Genomic DNA, 19441 nt, shown 5'->3' with positions numbered 1-19441 from the left:
ACAAACAGTTCCGTCCAACAAAAGCCCCTTTATTTGAAGAAGGGAATCCAGCGGAGGAATGATAGCCACAGTCACAAGTACCCTAATACCACTGTCCCTTTCTTCCAGAGCCTTGTAGCCCCTTTCCTTCTCCACACCTCATAGGTGAGCTTCATCCACCTTCTCTCAATTCAGTTGCACTTCTGGGGAGACCTTCGGGTGGCTCATTAGAGAGGTTTGGAATTTCTGCCAGGTGTGTAAGTCTCTGCAGGTCCCCCTGGTTGCATCCTGTCCTTCAATTACGGAGGCATCCTGGTCAGGTAATGGCACCAGCTGCCATCTGTCACACCCTGCACCCCCCGTAACCAGGCTTCATTGTAGGGATGGCATGAGGCGGGTGATGAGCAGTGCTTGGAGTTCGGCCCAAAGAGTTGACTTTTTGTCTCATCAGTCCAGAGACCCTCTCTCTGCTCAGCTCTCCCAGTCCAAGCTGGCCGACATCTGCCATCTGACCACTGCCATAAACGGCCAATTGATGGAGACGGTCGTCTTTCTGTTGGGGTCTCCCGTCTCAGTAAAGATCAGGATGGTCATTGGGCTCTCGGTCACCCTTCTGACCGAGGCCCACATCTTCTTATTTAACTCTAGGATGAGTCCTGCTGATTCCAATCCTCCTCCATTTCACAGTCCTTGAGGCTCCTGGGGACTCTCAAAGCTTTAGAAGTGGTTTGACCCCCTGGCCGTGATCTCTGGCTGACCACTAGCCGAGTATGGTGGTATACAGAGAGTTCCTTGAACTTCATGGCTTGGTGCCTGTCCTGACTAGCAGTGTGAATTGTGGGACCTTCTTCTATACACAGGTCTACGTTTGACTTTCTAAAGGAGGTCCAGTCAATCCAGGTGGACTACAGGTGTCAGGAGAAGGAAAGGAAACGGGACCACCCAAGCACAGCTAGGAGTTCTGCATCAAGGAGTCTGAAGACTTGGATTTCAGTTTTTTGATTTTTAAAGAATCTGCAAACCTTTGTGGTCCCACATCTTCAATTTGTCATGATGGGGTATTGAGTAGAGTTTGATGGCCAGAAATTGAACCTGTGTCCGTTATAGAAGAAATCAACAACACAGCAAAGTGTGCAGGTTAGTGAGGGGGATCTCGGTACTCCGTGAGTCCCCTGTGTAGAGGTGGCTTTGTGCAGTTTCAACAACGTGGGTCCTCTTCTTTTGTGGAGTGTACTGTGCTGGTGGCCCGGTGTTCTTGTGGTGACCACTTCCCTCTCACAGTGAGGTTTTGATGAGTGGGCAGCAGCGTTGAATGACCTTTGAACTTTGGTCAGCGGTCCATTAGATTTTCTGTCCCATTTATCAAATATTAGCAGTGCCATTCATTGTGACAAGCAGATGAAAACTGAGGCTTTCAGGAAGGGGCAAATACTTTTTCACAGGTGTCAGAACCTACTTTATCTGCTGCTGAAGCCTGACCTGGCTGTATCGCGCTCTGGGGTGCAGCCCACCCACTACGCGATGCCAGTCCATTAGAGGGTCCGCTCGCTCTGACTCACATTGGGCAAATTTTCAGACCCCCAATTAACTGAACCCCATCTTGCAGGAGCATAGAAACTTCAGTGTCCTGGGAAAAGTGACACGGGCACAGGGAGAGCCCCCAGGTCTCTGGGTTGAAAAAACTGATATGACTGGGACCCAAAGCGGCTGGCGGGGGTTCTGGGCAGTGCCACCCTGCACTGATGATGGAAGGATTCACGCCCACTCTGTCTTTTTATAGTGCCTGTAAATGTGGCTCACCACCATGGCAGAAGACAACATTTAGCCACTAGGTGGCCACATTGGCAAGTCTAAAAGCACTTGTTGGTTTCCGTGGGAGACGCCCATTTGATCACAAGCAAAAGGGGGGCGGGGCAGCCTTCCTGTCAATCAAGTGTTTCCTGCCACCAGCTGGCCCAAGACCCTCCTTAGGCCTCTCACAGGGTCAAATCGGCACAAGCAGCTGACCGCCCGAGTAATCCACTTAAGAAGATTTGAAAAGGCTGGAAAAATCCCTTCTGGAAATGAAAGTTTTTGGGCAGGGGGGGTTGTGTTCTATCCTGGAATCCAAACCCACCCATGAATAAGGGGGAGTTTATCCATCCAGTGTTATTTTCTGTTTAGTCCGCCCTGGCAGCACCAGGCACAAGGCAGGGATGGTCTCCAGATGGGCTGCACCCTCACCCACACCCTTGTCTTTGTGCTGCAGGGTGTAGACCCCCCCCCCATCTCCAAATGAAGCCCCAGCCGTAGTGCCACTTGGACATCGCAGGACTACTGAGAGGACATTTTCCAACCGGCTGTTGGTGTGCCCTTCCTGTGTGGCTCAGGCCGAGTCTGAGGGCATCGAGTGCCCCCTGATTGCAAACCCATGGCTTTCCAGCGCACTGACCCCACAAGCCCCCACACTCTGACAGCTGCTATGTGACAGATTTGGCAGAAGGTCCCGGTTTGAAACCCACGACCCAGAAAAGCTGCCGTGTTTCCACCACTGGAAAAAAGGCAGCGAGACATCCTGTGGTGCCCCTGGCCCTGCCAGTGACCATCAGGCTACAGCGACCACCGCCATTCAGTACTCGCCCTTTGGCCTGACCACAGCCACTCGTGGCCACCGTTTTATCCTCACCTCGGTTCAAGTCCTCGTCTGTTAGGCTCCTTACGTTGACAACCGCATGATGAAGTCTTTGGGACCCCCAACATTCTGCACTTCTCTTATCTTTAGATAAACAGCAAATTACGAAAAGACAAAACCACCCGGTGGCTTGCTGGCCGAGGCAGACGACCGGAACACAGAAGGCCTCGGGTTCACACCGTCTGCACTTTCACCACTCAGGCCAAGGCTGACGTAGAAGTCATTGAAGAAAAAAAAAAAGACCCTTGTGCTGAAAATGTGGGGCGCTATATGAGACCACAACCCCTGTGGTCTGTGCCCACTTCACCTTCTGGGCCTACTGATATTTAACTGGTGAAACCACAAAGCATCTGGAAAAATGTGTGTGCGTGTGGAAAGGCACTATAAAGAACCCCGGGACCACCACTGACGCCCAGTGTGAAAAAGTCACTTCATCTGCTGTTTCTTGCCCCTGGCGAGGGCACTATATAAAGTGAGAAGCCAGCAGAGCTTCACCAGTGTGACCCCCCACAAGTCACGTCACTCATTAGGCATCACGTTCTTTAAGGGCCTTGCAAAGCTGTGTCTGGTGAAAGGCGCTATATAGAATCACGAGGCCTGTCGTTGACTTGCCGTTTCATCGATCCTGCCATCTTCCCAAACCGCTTATCCAGAGTTGGGTTGCTGGGCAGCTGATGCCAGTCCCACCAATCATTGGGACCAAGGCAGGAACAACACCTGGACAGGGTGCCAGCCCATCGCAGGGCAAACAAAACACAAATCCGGGGCCAAATTAGTAATGCCATCTCACCCAACCAGAAACCAGAGCCTCCAGAAGTAGCACACGGCAGACACGGGCAGAACATGCAAGCCGCGGTCTCCTTACTGCAAGGTGGCAGCGCTACCACTGTGCCACCCCCTTATGTCATTCATTTGAAAACAAGCACTTCCCTCACGTATATAGCGCCTTGGAAGGGCCTGCCTGATGAAGGTCACTAAAGAGAGCCAGAAGGCGGCAGACTGAGCTCCAAATTGCTTCACTGAGTGATCCCCCCCCCCCCCCCCCAAGCCCCTCCATGTCTGATGAATCAGGGACGTGTGTTGGGATGATGTGTCCCTAGAAAGGCACTATACATGATAGATAGATAATCATGTGACAAGTTGTGTCCCCCTCGTGTCTCACTGCGTGACCTTGACCAGGTCATGTCTGTAAAACGCTGTACACGGAAAGCGCCCTTCAACAGTGTGGCCAGTAAGAGGCACTACGCAGGCAAGGGGTCCGCCTCACAGCAAGGAGACTGGGGTTCAGCTCCGGGGGCGTGGAGTTTGCATTCCTCCCACAGTGTAGAGACATGCAGGTTAGGTCAGGGGTGGGCAGATTCAGTCCTGGAGGGCCGCAGTGGCTGCAGGTTTTTGCTCCAACCCAATTGCTTAATAAGAAGCCCTTATTGCTCAAGTAACACTTCAGCTTCACTTTAGTTGTCTCGCTCGTTAAGATTTTGAACCCTTATTGCTTATTTTAGTCTTAAATAGCTGTATTCTTGGTTTTTAATTGCTCCTAATTAGCAATACCATGCAAATGACAAAAGAGACCAGCATTTCTCCATTTAGCTTGTTTTCATTTACACCTGCGTGTATTTATCACACACTGTTTGGTTTAATTAAATACTTGGAAGGAAAGTGAAGAGAAAAAAGTGAAGCACTGAGAATTACTCATCTGTTTTAGACTTCAAATCATTTGGATGATATCCTTAGAAAGGAAAATAAATCTAGGATATGAGAATGACCTGACATGGCAGAGTTAAAGCACTAGCAAGCCATGCAATTAAATAATTGACAAGGATTGGTTTTTAATTAAGCAACTGGGTTGGAACAAAAACCTGTAACCACTGCGGCCCTCCAGGACTGAATCTGCCCACCCCTGGGTTAGGTGGACCGACGCTGCTAATTTAGCCCCCGATGGTTGTCGGTGCGTTCGCCCTGCGGTGGGCTGGCACCCAGTTTCCTACTTTGCCCCCCCAGTGCTTCCCCTGCTCTGCATAAGCGAGTTTCAAACGCCGGTGGATTTTCAGTTCTTGGTCTCATTTGCAGTGTGGTCTTTATGTTGCGTGTAAGGGGCGGGGCCTCCTGTAGCCCCACCCCCTGGCCTATATAAGCCTCAGCGGCTGCAGTCGCTTCTCCTGTGATTCTGAGTTTTGGATTCTTCTCCCTTTGGATGTCCTACCACTTGATTTTTAATTCTTGATTTGTCTTTTTGACTTTGACTTTCTGGGATTGATTGTTTTTGACGGGTGCCTTTTTAGGCATTTTTGGTTTGAGTTTTTATTTTTTGTTTGTTTGCTTTTGGGCAGTAAACTCTTTATAATTATTATTTTTGGTATGGTTATGGGGTTTTGTGGTTCTCCTTTTCCCTCTCAGAGTTTTTGTGAATTTGAAAAGCTGTGTCCTTTTGGTTGGACCTGTGCAGGCCAAAAGCCTGCTTCTTGAGTGGAAGAGTGAAGCTACCTCTTAGAGTTTTGTAAAGGTGGTGAGGAGCCATGAGGAGTGCCAGGGTGGTGTTAGCAGTGGGATGGGTTGAACTGTGAATGACGGAAGTGTGTGTGTGTGTGTGTGTTAAACAGTGTCTATTATTTTAGTGTGACATCACTCATCCTGGCGAGGCCTTTCGTGCATCACACCCTGGGCAGGAGGTGCAGGGCGCAGTGCCAGAGGTTGGTTATTTACAGTGTGCTGCCAGTGGGTCTGTGGGCTTCAATTGCAAGGCTTGTGTTCCTATTGGCTGCTCTTTTCCTTAATTTCTTTATGCCCATTTCTCTAATGTGTGTATTTGTTTGAGTCTGAGCCACAATATAAAGAATACGGTGCATGACTTCAACAATTGTAGTTGTGGCTTTCCATCTTACCGTCTATTTCTTTTGGAGTAAAACATCAATTCAGTGACTCAGCCGGCAACTCGGAGTAAAGGCCTTAATGTGTCCGTGGGCCCACCAGCGCAGTGTTACGGCCAACCAAACGTTCTCGTGCCGACTCACCACATAACGAGCGCCAAACAGCGTCACCTGATGAACAAAGGCTGAAACAAAGCAGCAGCGTAGTCGGCAGGACAGAGAGAGCAGCAGGAAACCCCGGAGCATAGCGCGAGACGTCAGAGTGCTGCGATTAACATCCATTTTATTTACATGATGCACTGAAATATGACGACATTAAACGCGAAACGTAGCCAATCTGTCCGTTTCCATAATCTGCTCTGCCGAATTTAGGACCACCAGGTGAAACACTTGGACAAAAAAAAAAAAAAAAAAAAAACCAAAGTCACTTGATCCGAATAGGACCTCACCATCTCAGCCACTGTCATTGTAGGTGGTGGCCAAGTCCATCTGCAGCACATCCATTGAACATGAAGGGCGCCGCAGCACGTCATCCTGCTGTCCAGTCAGTCATCTCCAAGTGTCCTCACTGCAGCGACGGTCCACTCGCTCCATGAATTCATTAAGTCGAGTATTTAAATATTAAAGGAGGGCGGGGCACAGTTGTGAGTCACAAAAAAAAGCCAAAGCAATTGTGAAGAAGGTGTGCTTATAGCGCCCCTGGTGGCTTAACACTTAAAGGCACTCTAGGAGTTCTGTGACAAAGCCAATGCATTAGATAGCGGCTGCCGCATTGTAAGATGTAACCCGACGAGGGTACAAGGCGGGTCACGAGAAAAGAAAAGAAACAAAAATGAAATAAACACTGCGCTTAAGCAGCGGCTGCCACAGCAGAGACGTTAGTATCTTACGGCGAGTGAGCAAGTGGTTATAAGGATGCAGTCCTCAACACGACATACGCGCCGTGCCGCCTTGCTGTCCTAAACGTTCACACGTGTCATGTGCGTATGCATCAGGGCACCAAGCGGGTCCACGCTGGGCACAGCCGCTAAGTCCGTGGAATGCGGTCAAAGCGTCGCTCTTCTTAAAGGCTGGCCAGCCGCCTGTCGGGCCTCCCGTTCGCTCGGCTGCATTCCGCCGCGGTGGACACGGGGATGCCGGCCCTCTCAAAAGTTGCTGAAGATCTCGTGCTTCTTGCTCCAGTCCATCGGAGGCGCCTGTTTCTTGGCCCGTTTGGCGTGGGCCTTCTCTTTGGCTTCCGCTGCCGTAGGGCTCAGGTTAAGGCCGCTTTCTGTAAATGGGTCGTGACCGGTGGACTCTTCTTTAACCTGGGGAGAGCAGGACACACGTTAAGGGGTGAGGTGTGCAGATGGCAGCACGGTCAAACAGGTCGTCACTCTCTCAGAAACACACACGATGGAATGAATAAGTCAGACCGTCCATTGTGTGGACCTGCTGGAGCCAGAGCTTAACCAGGTGCCATCAGAGCTAGACCGAATTAGTCAAGAGGAGAGGGGTGGGGGGTTATTGAGTGGGTGGGTGCACCACAGAACACATCAATGAACCTCTCACACACGTCTCCAAATGCCACACAGAGGTAGTGATGAGGCTGAAGTGAGCCACTCCATATCAGCATTTGGTGTCCTCCTGTGCCAGTTCTACAAGAATGAAACTCGCCTTTTGACTACAGAAACAAAAAGTGGCACAGCTGTCCTGGAGAAGGCACCTGTGGCCTCAAGTGCCCAACAGATGTGGCCAAAGACCTCCGAGATAACATTAAAAGGGGGTGGGGTGGGGTGGGAAGGGGATGGAGGGAGTCCTAAAAGCGCAGTCATGACGCCTCAAAGGCCACGAAACGCAGCAGCAGTAGACTGACCTGCTCGAGAGAGTCGCTCTCCGGTGAGTGCTGCTCGCTGAGTGAGGAGTCGGAGGTCGAGTTTCCATTCATCTGATAGGGGGGAAAAAAAAAAAAAAAAAGAGGAATGGCATCACTAAAATAAAATGAACAGAAGAAAGTGCTCAGCCACCGAGGAAGTGAAATCTCTTCAAACCTTTACCCATGATTCCGGTTTACTCTTTTCTCATCGATGTATGCAAATGACATAACACTATTATGCATTAAAGCATTAAATGGCCGAGGTCCGGCTTACTTGTCTGAACTTATCATGGCTTACAAACCAGAGAGTGCACATTAAGATCTCAAGGTGCCGGTCTGCTTCTGATTCCAAGGATTAATAAAATAATGGCAGGGGGTCGAGCCCTAAACTGTGGAGTGGTCTGCCCGCTACTATAAGAGATGCCCCTTCGGTCTCAGCTTTCAAAGACTCACGACTTCAGTTTAGCACACCCTGACTAGAGCTGCTGATTAACTGTGCAGACAGCATCTCTGTTGTCAGTCATTAGCACTAAAACAGAAGTAACATGATAGTTATAATTTGTTACTAACCCTCACCTGCTCCGTTTCTCTTCTCGGTACTCAAATGTGCCACTTGGTGCCACGGCCCACCTGCCAAGTTGTTTTGCCTGCCTAAGGTAAAGTCATCCCTGATGGAGGATCACAGGAATCGTGGGTTAGAGGGGTCCTTTTATCGGATTGGCTGGCCCAGCGCTATTTCAGCTGTGGATTGGCCAATAGGGGGAGGCAGCTTGATGGCTGAGGTGACCAGGGGGGTATTTTCCGTACGTCGCTTAAATCATCCGAGATCAGATGCCTCATCTTGGATGAGTTAATGCCAGTGAAACTCATCTGGGATAAGTCGGTTTTTCAAACGCAGCTGTGTAGTAGATTAGTCGAGCTGGATCTAATCATCCAAGATGAATGCGCGCGCCCGCGCTGATTGAAAAGCCCATATGTATTGAGTGTAGAAAACATGATCAGCAAGTCTTTGATAGGCTGCAACAAAATGATTGAAGAACGGGCGCATTTTTTTTTTTTTTTTTTCACACAAGTGGAGCAGGACCTTTCATTCGAAGGACATGAAGAATTTCAAGATTTAATACGCACAAGGGGTAACACTACAAAAGCAGCCCAAACCAGAAAAGACGGCTGGCAAAAAGTGGCCGACAAATTAAACGCTAAGTAGTGTGCATTGTACTTACTGAATGCAGCGTTTCATTTCCTATGTGTCAGATTAATTATTATTTAATATGTCATAATTCCAGATTAAACGTGAGCACAAGGAGAATACGGGAACAGGTTAAAGTAAAGTACAAGAATATACTTCAAACTGGTAAATATTGGTATAGAACTATTTAAAGAATCATTGACATAAATAATCATATATAATATAAAAAACATCTATATATATAATTCACTAAGTCCATGGCAAGCAAGATGCACGTAAGACCGAGCCCCGCCCACCAATTCACTAAGCAGCCGACCGTGGCACACGCACGACAACAACTCGCGCGAGAGCGAAAGCATTTGCCAAGAATGTTTTCATTAATCAAGAACGAAAGTCAGAGGTTCGAAGAAGATCACATACCGTCGTAGTTCCGACCATACTCGATGCCAACTGGCAATCCGGCGGCGTTATTCCCATGACCCACCGGGCAGCCAACTGGGTAACCAAAGTCTTTGGGTTCCAGGCGGAGTATGGTCGCAAAGCTGAAACTTAAAGGAATTGACGGACGGGCACCACCAGGTGTGGAGCCTTTGGCTTAATTTGACTCAACACGGGAAAACCTCACCCGGCCCCGAACGTGGCTCACAGGTGCATGTGAACTGTAGCACAGACTAAAGCAACTGAGGCGGTGTTTGGAAAATGAACAGTCAACGTGCCTCACAAGTGCATGTGGACTGTACACAGACGAAAGCAATTCAGGTGACGGACACATGAGCAGGCAGTGCGTAATGAACGATGACTTAAGAAATTGGCAGACTAGAATGCCAGGGCGGAATGGGCGTCAGACGATCGAACTTGCCTATCTAGAGGATGTAAATGTCCTAACAAGGCTTGCGGAAGGATCGTTACTGGTTGTGCCGACCCGTCATTGGACGGTTAGGACCCAAAACCTCTTGGGCCCGCTTCCCTGGAGAGGTAGAGGGGGCGGAAAGGGCGTCCTCACTGGGTGCCCCTCGCTCTGGGAGGTGGGGGCATGGCGGCAGTCCTCCAGTTGTCAGTCACGGACAATTGTATGTTGCTATCTCCAGAGTTCCATCCTTTCATTCACCTACAGTCGTATCCTCAAACCCACCCCTTTTGGACAACTGTGTCTTACAGGAAGTGTTCACCCATCAATACATAATTATGTGGCGTATACTACGCCGCGGGTTGGCTAGTTAATTTTAAAGCTAATAAGAAGGTAGACAAGCAAAAAACAAGTGGAGGTCCATGCGGTCCAGACCTAACCCCTGCAGAAGAGTTGGCTCTCCAGCAAAATACCCATTGCCCTGTTTCTGAGGGCATTCCAAGGGGAAGCTCCTCCTCCGAACCAGTGGCAGGATGCAGTGGTCACTTCATTTCAGGTAAAGGATGGTCATTGCAGATATTTGTCCTCCATGTGTGCCACAGGTATGTTCCATATAGCCCTATTTTTTGTTGGGTCAGTGGCAGGGAATGTCATATCCCTAGAACTTGTCTGACCAACGAGATATTGACGAAGGTTGAATATTTGATGAAGACACTGTGTCTGATTATTGATCAGGAGGAGAGGTACATTTTCCAAATAATGTTTGAACAAACTCCACTCTGATCAGTCCCATGTGCCCCAATCACATTTGGAGATCCTGGTAATGAGAATGTTAGGCTGATTGTGAGATTCTTCATGGTACTGTGGGTGTTTTAGCCTGTGTATTACCTGCAATGGCATGAAACGCCTCTTTTATTGTCTGCACACGCAGGTGTCCAGGAAACACAATGAAAACCCGAAGGAAATCTTTCAGAGCCAAACAGACTTTACGAATTGCCTGGCAAACTGCACTTTTAGATTGATTTTCCGCATCGCCTACAGTATATAAAAAAAGTGCCACTTGCAAAAAACCTCAAAGCGATGACAATGGTCTGTGTGGTGGCGAGAGCCCGACTTCGCCAAGCTTGACTTCGAATATAAGGTCCTAATAAATCTTTGAGGTACAATATTCCCCCTCGGCTAAAGCAGTATCTTTCGAAAAGAATTTCCTCCGGGAGCAATAAAGGATCTTGCCGATCGCACAAAACCCTCTTTATATGAAATTCTCTTCTTATAATTTGCGCACTGATATCAATTGGTCGCTCACTCATGAACGGTGAAGTCATGACTGAATTAATTCCACGCACGGACACCGATTACGTGTGTGAGCTAATCCTTGTTTACATCGAGCACGTTTGAGGATTAGGATGTGCTGCTATGACAACACATCCAGCAAGAGTTTCGAAAAACCGACAGATCAGGATCAGGCCAAATCGTCATCAATCACATCCGGCTAAACGAGTAATCCACGTACGAAAAATACCCCCCTGGACTCTAAACAAACCAAATCATATTATGGGATATCATCTACTGTGTGCAGTGGGTTGGCACCCTGCCCGGGATTGGTTCCTGCCTTGTGCCCTGTGTTGACAGGGATTGGCTCGAGCAGACCCCCGGATTCAGCGGGTTGGAAAATGGATGGATAGATCATCTACTGTGGCGGCATGGTGGCACAGTGGTAGTGCTGCTGCCTAGCAGTTAGGAGACCCGTCTGGGTTCGCTTCCCGGGTCCTCCCCGTGTGGAGGTTGCATGTTCTCCCCGTGTCTGCGTGGGTTTTCTCCCACAGACATGCAGGTGAGGTGCATTGGCGATCCTAAATTGTCCCTGGTGTGTGTGTGTGTGTGTCCTGCGGTGGGGTAGCGCCCAGCCTTGCGCCCTGTGTTGGCTGGGATTGGCTCCAGCAGACCCCCCCCCATGACCCTGTAGTTAGAATATAGCAGGTTGGATAATGGATGGATGGATCATCTACTGTTAAATTCTGGTCCGTACTTGTAAAAATTTAATTTGTATACTGTATTGAGGATTTGTTCTGTTCTGTGTATTGTACTGTATTGACCCCCTTCTTTTTGACACCCACCCTACCTGGTAAGGGGTCTCTCTTTGAACTACCTTTCCCAAGGTTCCATTTTTTCCCTACAAGGGTCTTTTCTTGTCTTCTCAGAGAGTGAAGGCTGGGGGGCTGTCAAGAGGCAGGGCCTGCTAAAGCCCACTGTGGCACTTGTGTGATTTCGGGCTACTATACAAAAATAAATGGTATTGTATTGTGTAACACCACCAATCTAATCAGTGCATGACCTCGGTGGGCTTCACCCCCCACAGTAACTACAGAGAGTTTCTGTAGCGCGCCAGGAGCAAACGCAGAGACAGAATTCCAACAAGTCGTAGGAGGATTAACAGCAGAGAATGAGATTTCAACGTCGGTTTTACCGTAAGCCCACTTGAGAGACGCTTAGTCTTTGAACTCAGGTGGGCTGCAGCGCTGCAGTCCGAGCCCCGAGTTGCACTTCTTTGACCGTTTCATTTACTTTGCCCCCTCTGTGTCTCCAGTGTTGTGCCAGTTTGATTATTATTGGACTGTCTTGAATGTTGTAGCCTATAGTTTTTTTATTTTTTTGCCTGACCCCCCCCCCCCCCCCCGCCATGCTGAAGATGGGTCGGCACCCATTTATCGACGCACACAGTTTTCAACTCCAACAAGTAAGTAAAGACCCCAGCAGGGCTGATCTGGGGACCTCCCTGAATGGGGTTTTAATCAGCTGTGAGCTCACGAGCCACACTTACTCATTCATGGGGAACAGTTGCAGTCTCAAGACCCCCAAAACCCACCTCAGCTCACTTACCCATGAGGCACTGCATACACTCACACCTTAGGGGGCATTTTTTTCCCCTCTTCAAACCCCATGAAAGCTCCCTGATGGCAGATCTGCCCGTGGCTGTGCTGGCAGGCACCCCTGATGTTAATAGCGACCCACTTAAAATGCGACAGCCCACCTACAACAGTCAGTACCCAATGGGCTTCACTTTTAGGCTCACCACACATAATGTGGCGCTATAAATTCACAAGCTTGCGCGTCTTCTCTCCATATAGCGCCTCTCCTCATGACTTTTTAATAATGTCTTATAAGTTGTAAAAGCCAATTTTCGAGGGTCTTACACAGAATATCACAGTTGACGCTGTATTTATAGGTGTACTGTTTATGTCAGGCAGACACAATTGGGGGGTTTAACGTCCTTTAGATGCCACCAACGCCAGAGATGGGCATGACTGGACCTCTCTTAACCGTTTAAACATCGTTCATGTGCCGCGCACCCAGAGCTCGTCAGCTGGATGGCCGTGCAGATGTTCTGCGAACACACGTGAAGCTGTCAGATTCATCAGACTGACCTACCTGTGGTTTTGGAGATCCGTTTGTCATGCTGGGGGTCACAGCATCTGAAAAAGAGAGAGAAAGAGAGCAGGACATGAGTGGCACAGCGAGACCCTAATAAGAGAGCAGCCGGCCGCCATTCACGGTGCTGTCCAGTAATCACATGTCATTCAACGGCGATCTCAAAAACAGCAGAAATCTTCACGGATATGATGAGGCTGCGTCTTTTAGGCACAGGAACGAAGAAACATGGAAATGAATTGAGAGTCCGGGGGGGCACCAAGTGGTCAGCTTGTGTCCCCTCCCTTCTCACTCATCTCTCCATTTCATGAATGCAGCAACTGAGGGGACAAACGCTGGCCAGGACACCTGTGATCTCTGCGTCACTTCAGAGTCCCCGGGGACAGGGCGCCACAACAGAAAGCCTGCCTGCCTGCTCACGTCGACTTATTCAAAGAGGACGTCAGTGAAAAGGATTACTTCTTGCACTTTATATAGCGCCTTTTCTTGATGAACACCATCTCAGTGCACTTTACAGGGAAAGACATTTTTTTCTGCATTTGTATAATGTGAGCACTGGAAGGTGAAGAGGCTCCCACAAGGTCATGCGAGACACCTCTGGTGGCTTCTGTACTGTCATTGTCACAACAGTATATAGCGCCATAGCATAACAAAGACCACGTTGTACAGGTCGTCCATAAATGTCCTCATAAGACTTCATTGTGAACTCTGGTGGACTACAGGACTTCAGAGTCACACAGAGAGGATCTTATATAGCGCCTTTCCATAACGAGGACCATCTGGTGTGTTTTATGGGTAAGTACAACCGATTCGTATCTGCGCAGACTGAGCACTGGCAGGTAATGGTGAGGACTCTATATAGCGCCTCCCCATGCTGAATACCAGCCCCAGCTGTGTGATGTGGACTCGATCAGGGTCACTCAGGACATCAGTGTCATGGACTGTTTGGCCACTAGATGGCCCTGTTGTCCTAATGCTGGTGTTGCTCCCTTTTTGTATGCCAATTGTATCAGCGATTCCCCGACTTTATAAAGCGCCTTTCACTGATCACACCCCATCACCCCCGGTGGCAGTGCTTCTGTATCCACAAAGAGTGACCTGTGTGAGGGATGCCTGGCGGTGGCAGGCAGTGATTTAAAGGCTGACCATTTGTTTCCTGTGCCTGACGTCATTCTTGTGGGGCCAGCTGCCCACCCCGATGCCCACTTTGAACATCTGCCTTCTGCCAAGCTCGCTGGTTTCTCTCCAGTGCTCCCCCAGTGACGTCCTTGTCTTTCCAGACCCGCTCCCCATTCCTAATCCCAATTTGTCTCTCAATTGCACCCCCCACCAACACTGTCTCTTACCCATCACGTGGCTGTCCGTCGGGGTCACGTCCAGCTTTTTGAAATAGTCGTCCGCTTCAGCGTCCACCACCAGGAGCCGCACCTCCTCACCGCTGGCTTTAATGAATGCCACGACTTCCGAGTGCTTCATCCCCTCGATGTTGATGCCATTCACCTACAAACACAACATGGTGAAGACCGTCAGCCGGACCTGCACCTTGAACCTCAGCGTTAGTATCTTATGGCGAGTGAGCAAGTGGTTATAAGGATATAGTCCTCAACGCGATGTACGTGCCTATATAGCCAGTGACAGTAAAAGATGCTGGACACAAAACACAGCACCCTACACGCCACCACATCCATCCATTATTTTAACCAGTTTGTTCCAGTATGGTGTCAGTGGGCATTCGTCCACACCGAGGGCACGTCAGGCCATTCTTCATTTCACTCCTGTGTTATGAAAGGTGCTATATAAAGAAATAATGACTGATGACCAGCCAACAACACAGCCTTGGAACTGAGCTCTGAAGTGGATGTACTGCCAGTGCCAGGCTGAGGTGGGCAGTGTGCTAGGACAGTGGGCAGTCATGGGCCCCGCCAGTACCAGGCTGAGGTGGGCAGCATGCTAGGACAGTGGGCATTCATGGACACCACCAGTGCCAGGCTGAGGTGGGAAGCATTCTAGGACAGTGGGCAGTCATGGCCACCACCAGTGCCAGGCTGAGGTGGGCAGCATGCTAGGACAGTGGGCAGTCATGACCACCACCAGTGCCAGGCTGAGGTGGGCAGCGTGCTAGGACAGTGGGCAGTCATGGGCACCACCAGTGCTGAGCTGGGCAGCATGCTAGGACAGTGGGCAGTCATGGGCACCACCAGTGCCAGGCTGAGGTGGGCAGCATGCTAGGACAGTGGGCAGTCATGGGCACCACCAGTACCAGGCTGAGGTGGGCAGTGTGCAGTCATGGCCACCACCAGTGCCAGGCTGAGGTGAGCAGTGTGCTAGGACTGTGCACAGTCATGGGCACTGCCAGTGCTGAGCTGGGCAGCATGCTAGGACAGTGGGCAGTCATGGGCACCACCAGTGCCAGACTGAGGTGGGCAGCATGCTAGGACAATGGGCAGTCATGGGCACCGCCAGTACCAGGCTGAGGTGGGCAGTGTGCTAGGACAGTGGGCAGTCATGGCCACCACCAGTGCCAGGCTGAGGTGGGCAGTGTGCTAGGACAGTGGGCAGTCATGGCCACCACCAGTGCCAGGCTGAGGTGGGCAGCGTGCTAGGACAGTGGGCAGTCATGGGCACCACCAGTGCTGAGCTGGGCAGCATGCTAGGACTGTGCACAGTCATGGGCACTGCCAGTGCTGAGCTGGGCAGCATGCTAGGACAGTGGGCAGTCATGGGCACCACCAGTGCCAGGCTGAGGTGGGCAGCGTGCTAGGACAGTGGGCAGTCATGGGCACCGCCAGTACCAGGCTGAGGTGGGCAGTGTGCTAGGACAGTGGGCAGTCATGGCCACCACCAGTGCCAGGCTGAGGTGGGCAGTGTGCTAGGACAGTGGGCAGTCATGGCCACCACCAGTGCCAGGCTGAGGTGGGCAGTGTGCTAGGACAGTGGGCAGTCATGGCCACCACCAGTGCCAGGCTGAGGTGAGCAGTGTACTAGGACTGTGGGCAGTCATGGGCACCGCCAGTGCTGAGCTGGGCAGCATGCTGGAACAGTGGGCAGTCATGGGCACTGCCAGTGCTGAGCTGCTACCCGCATGATGTACCCTGGACTATGTAGCCAGGATCTCGGGGCCGTCACGGGGGTCTGTCATTCTAACCTCCTGTTCTCCCATTCACACCTGCAAGCTGAGGTGTGTGCGTGTGAAAGGCGCTACATAAATATACAAGGACTGACTGGGGTGACATTCACCAAAGCCGAGTATTAATGCAGGCTCATCCACCAGGGTGTGCACTGCTGACCCCTTTACTGCGGAGGGCACCAGCTGAGTGTCACGTTATTCTAAACCCACAGTGTAAGCTCAGGAGCAGAAACAATGGGGACACGGGGGTGGGGGGGTCAAGGTGAAGCACCAACTGGCCACAGAGATACATGTCACACGCCCCCACATTATAAAGGAGTGAAGGAAATCACATTTGTGACCTTGCGATTTTATATAGCGCCTTTCTTTGTATGGCGGCTCTCTTCACTAATCCCACAGTCCGAGCACCGGCTGGAGTCCTTGACTGTGAGAGACACTGTGCTGTCATATAGCGCCTTTCTGTGCAGATCATCATATCACGGCATTTGAAATGATTATTATTTGACGGACGCCTTCATCATTCCAGGTTATGACTGCTTACAGGCTCAGGGTCACACAGTGCCACTAGTGGGACTTGAACACACAACCGGAGGGTTTGAGGTCCAGAGCCTTGACCACCACACCACACCACACTGCCTAAATATTCTGTCTGGTGGTCTCTCCCATAATTCCACAATCTGAGAAGCAAGTCCTTGCGTGGGCACTGGATTCATAACCTTGTGCTGTTATATAGCGCCTTTCTGTAAAGATCATCATATCAAGGTGCTTTAAATGTTCACCGAGGTGGTGTTGCCCCAAATTCCACAATTTGCACACCAAGCAGGGTGAAGTGGGTCACTCAGAGCAGGAGACCAACTCGGTGGGCTTGTGTTTTCTAATCTCTCTACTAGGGAGTCAGCGGTGGGATTGAGTTGTGGATTTAATGTCACGAAACAGTGAAGCACAGCTAAGATGACCAATGGCTTGACCCACCAATCGCTGGGGTGCCAGTGTTGCTCTTACCGCCTGGTGAAGCAGGACTTTGTGACACATACAATGTCACCCAACTTGTGTAATGAGCCTCAATTCACTTTTATTCATCCACTTTCCTTTGTGACCCCCCCCCCCAGCCCCCCCAATCTTATCCACATCAGTGCTTCACGCCTTATTATCAGGTCCAGAGTTTCCACTAGGGGGCAGCACTCTACCAAGATAAGACTTTTCAACAGATCCAGTTAAATCAGGAGGTTTCAATAATGAAATCATTTTACTTTATAGCGCCATTCCATGACACTTACAGATATGGCCTTGGCCCTCAGGGGACTGAGCTGAGCAGTGCCAACCCTAATTTGGCACCTTGCCGGACACGTGCTTCTTCATCCAACGTCTTTAATTGATACCTGGAGCTATAAGCGCTGCCAAGCTCATGCCATGGTCCCAGTGGGTCATTTCTACAAGGTCAGGCTGCCATCTGCCCCCAAATCGTTACGCCCTTTAACTGCTTTGAAGCCAAAAAAGCCAAGTCAATTAAAAGTTCAGCAAGGCCACCAGATGGCGCCTTTCCAAGCTCCGTATGGGACGAGTGACAGGTGACTACAGTAGAATGTCACCCTCAGCCAGGTTAAGGATGTCCCCCAATGCACAAACACTGGACCCTGATAATGGCTTCCCAGAATTCCCCGCAGGTGGTCATGTGTCTCCCCTTTCTCTTTCCCAGCGGCTTCATTCCGTCGCCTAGCAACCACTCGCTTTCGCTCCAGTCGGCAAGCTGCCAGTGAGAAGTCGCCGGGTGGCACACCGAGCCAATGAGAAAGAAAGAAACAAACAAAAAAAGAAAAACAACAAAACAGAAAAAGTCCTCCTGGTGCCAATCTGCTTACACAGCCTGAGCGGGCAGCTGAAGCGCTCGGGCACGAGCCTGTGACCCCTGCTGACCTCCCCACCCCCCACGGTGCAACAAAGTCCAACGATGAAATATTTAAGCGCAGGACTGAGCCATTGTGAGGACGCCGAGGGTTTCAAGTGTCAGCCTCCTCGGGCGGTTTTGTTTAATATTCATCTTGTTTATGAGGCCTAAACGCCAAGGAAAGCAAGCGGGCGCTCAAATTTCAAAAACTTGATGGGCGCAGCCGTCCGTAGCTCCCCGGCCCTCCACCTCCACCGCCTCCAAGGAGGTGCAAAAAGGCCCAATGAGGAAAAAAAGTCAGGGGCTGAGCGACAGCAAGGCAGCCGCATGTCGTTAAACTGGCATGGCGCAGGCCTCGTTCATTATTCAGTGCAGCGGGCAAAGCAGCCAAGCGAAGCGGAACAAACGCTCAAGGTGCCAGGCTGCCTACCGAAAGGACGGCTCGAGAGGTGTGCTGCGCCGATGCCTGTGAGCCTTGGTCCTTTGAGATGGCATCAGGCTCATCAAACATCTGTGCCCAGTCACGCAACCAGGTGCCAACATGCCCAATTTACACCATCACACCTGGAGAAGTTCTCAGTATGGACTTGTGGCCGTCTTCCTAAGCTAGTTTGTTATCATATCAGGGGCAGCAGTGGAGAGAATCACCATGGACCCTGGCAGAAGGGAGATGGGCACAGTGGACATTAATAAAGAAAAAGTGTAAAATAAGAATGTCAGGGACAACATGATGGGCAGAACTGTGACAGTCACTATGTGCTTTGAAGGAACAGGCAAAATTACAACACAGACAGTCACGCAGTGGGCATGGGCATGATGGGTCTGAGCAGAACAGTCGCAATAGCTAAATCCCATGGATATAATCATAGGGGGCACTGACAGAACAAGCGGCATTGGCAGTAACACCTGGGTACAATTCATGTGGACATTTACTGAAGGGTTACAAAGGACAGAAATCACAGTGGGCACTGAAGAAATGGGTAGAATCGCACAAGGTACAATGCCATGGACATTGACAGAATGGACAGAATCACAGCGGGCACTGACAGAACAAGCAGATTTGCAACAGATGGGGCCACACTGGGCAGCATCACAAAAAAACATTGGCATAGCATTGATAAAATTGGGTACAATTCATATGGGTATTTGCAAAATGGGCAGTTATAAAGGACAGAATCACAACAGGCTTTAAAGAAATGGGCAGGATCACAATGGATTCAGTCTTGTGGATGCTAACAGAATGGGCAGGGCTGGAGTTACCGGGGGCATCGACATAATGGGCAGAATGGTAGAGGACAGAATCACAACAGGCACTGATGCCGTAGGTATGGACACGAAGGACACTGAAGACATGGGCAGGGCAGTCAGAATTATGAATCACCGTGGGTAAGGGCAGCACCGACAAATGTCAAAGTGGGCATTGAAGAAGTGGGTGTGATCACAAGAGAAGTTGGCACAGTGGGTAGGAACAATGGACATTGATAATTGGCAGGTATACACTGGACACAGTTATCATGGGCACTGACAGAAGAGGCAGGGCTGTAATGCACAGAAACACAGCTGGCATTGACAGGGCGGGCAGAATGGTAAAG

The 19441-nt window shown here is 50.2% G+C and overlaps 1 protein-coding gene and 1 long non-coding RNA gene across 3 annotated transcripts in view; one reads left to right on the top strand and one right to left on the bottom strand.

Moving 5' to 3' along the window:
• Nucleotides 1-5783: 5783 nt before the first annotated feature.
• Nucleotides 5784-19441, bottom strand: part of LOC114660971 (Na(+)/H(+) exchange regulatory cofactor NHE-RF2) — a 51587-nt gene continuing 37929 nt past the window's right edge. Inside the window, exons 4-7 of the mRNA XM_028814016.2 lie at nucleotides 14184-14337; nucleotides 12838-12881; nucleotides 7373-7444; nucleotides 5784-6824 (exon numbers count right to left, since the gene is read on the bottom strand). Of these exons, the coding sequence (XP_028669849.1) occupies nucleotides 6663-6824; nucleotides 7373-7444; nucleotides 12838-12881; nucleotides 14184-14337 (432 nt within the window). The 3' untranslated portion in view covers nucleotides 5784-6662. The remainder of the gene's footprint in view (nucleotides 6825-7372; nucleotides 7445-12837; nucleotides 12882-14183; nucleotides 14338-19441) is intronic.
• LOC127529670 (uncharacterized) lies at nucleotides 14826-16022 on the top strand. 2 transcript variants are annotated; one of them, XR_007936300.1, is made up of 4 exons: nucleotides 14826-14907; nucleotides 15011-15070; nucleotides 15543-15582; nucleotides 15858-16022. It is a non-coding gene; the product is annotated as an uncharacterized LOC127529670 (long non-coding RNA). The 2 variants fall into 2 exon arrangements; XR_007936299.1 differs by lacking the exon at nucleotides 14826-14907 and having other exon boundaries at nucleotides 14920-15070.

Source organism: Erpetoichthys calabaricus, chromosome 11 (genome assembly GCF_900747795.2).
Source record: "Erpetoichthys calabaricus chromosome 11, fErpCal1.3, whole genome shotgun sequence".
In the NCBI taxonomy this organism is placed as follows: domain Eukaryota; kingdom Metazoa; phylum Chordata; class Cladistia; order Polypteriformes; family Polypteridae; genus Erpetoichthys; species Erpetoichthys calabaricus.
This window is presented reverse-complemented; position numbering and strand designations above follow the sequence as displayed.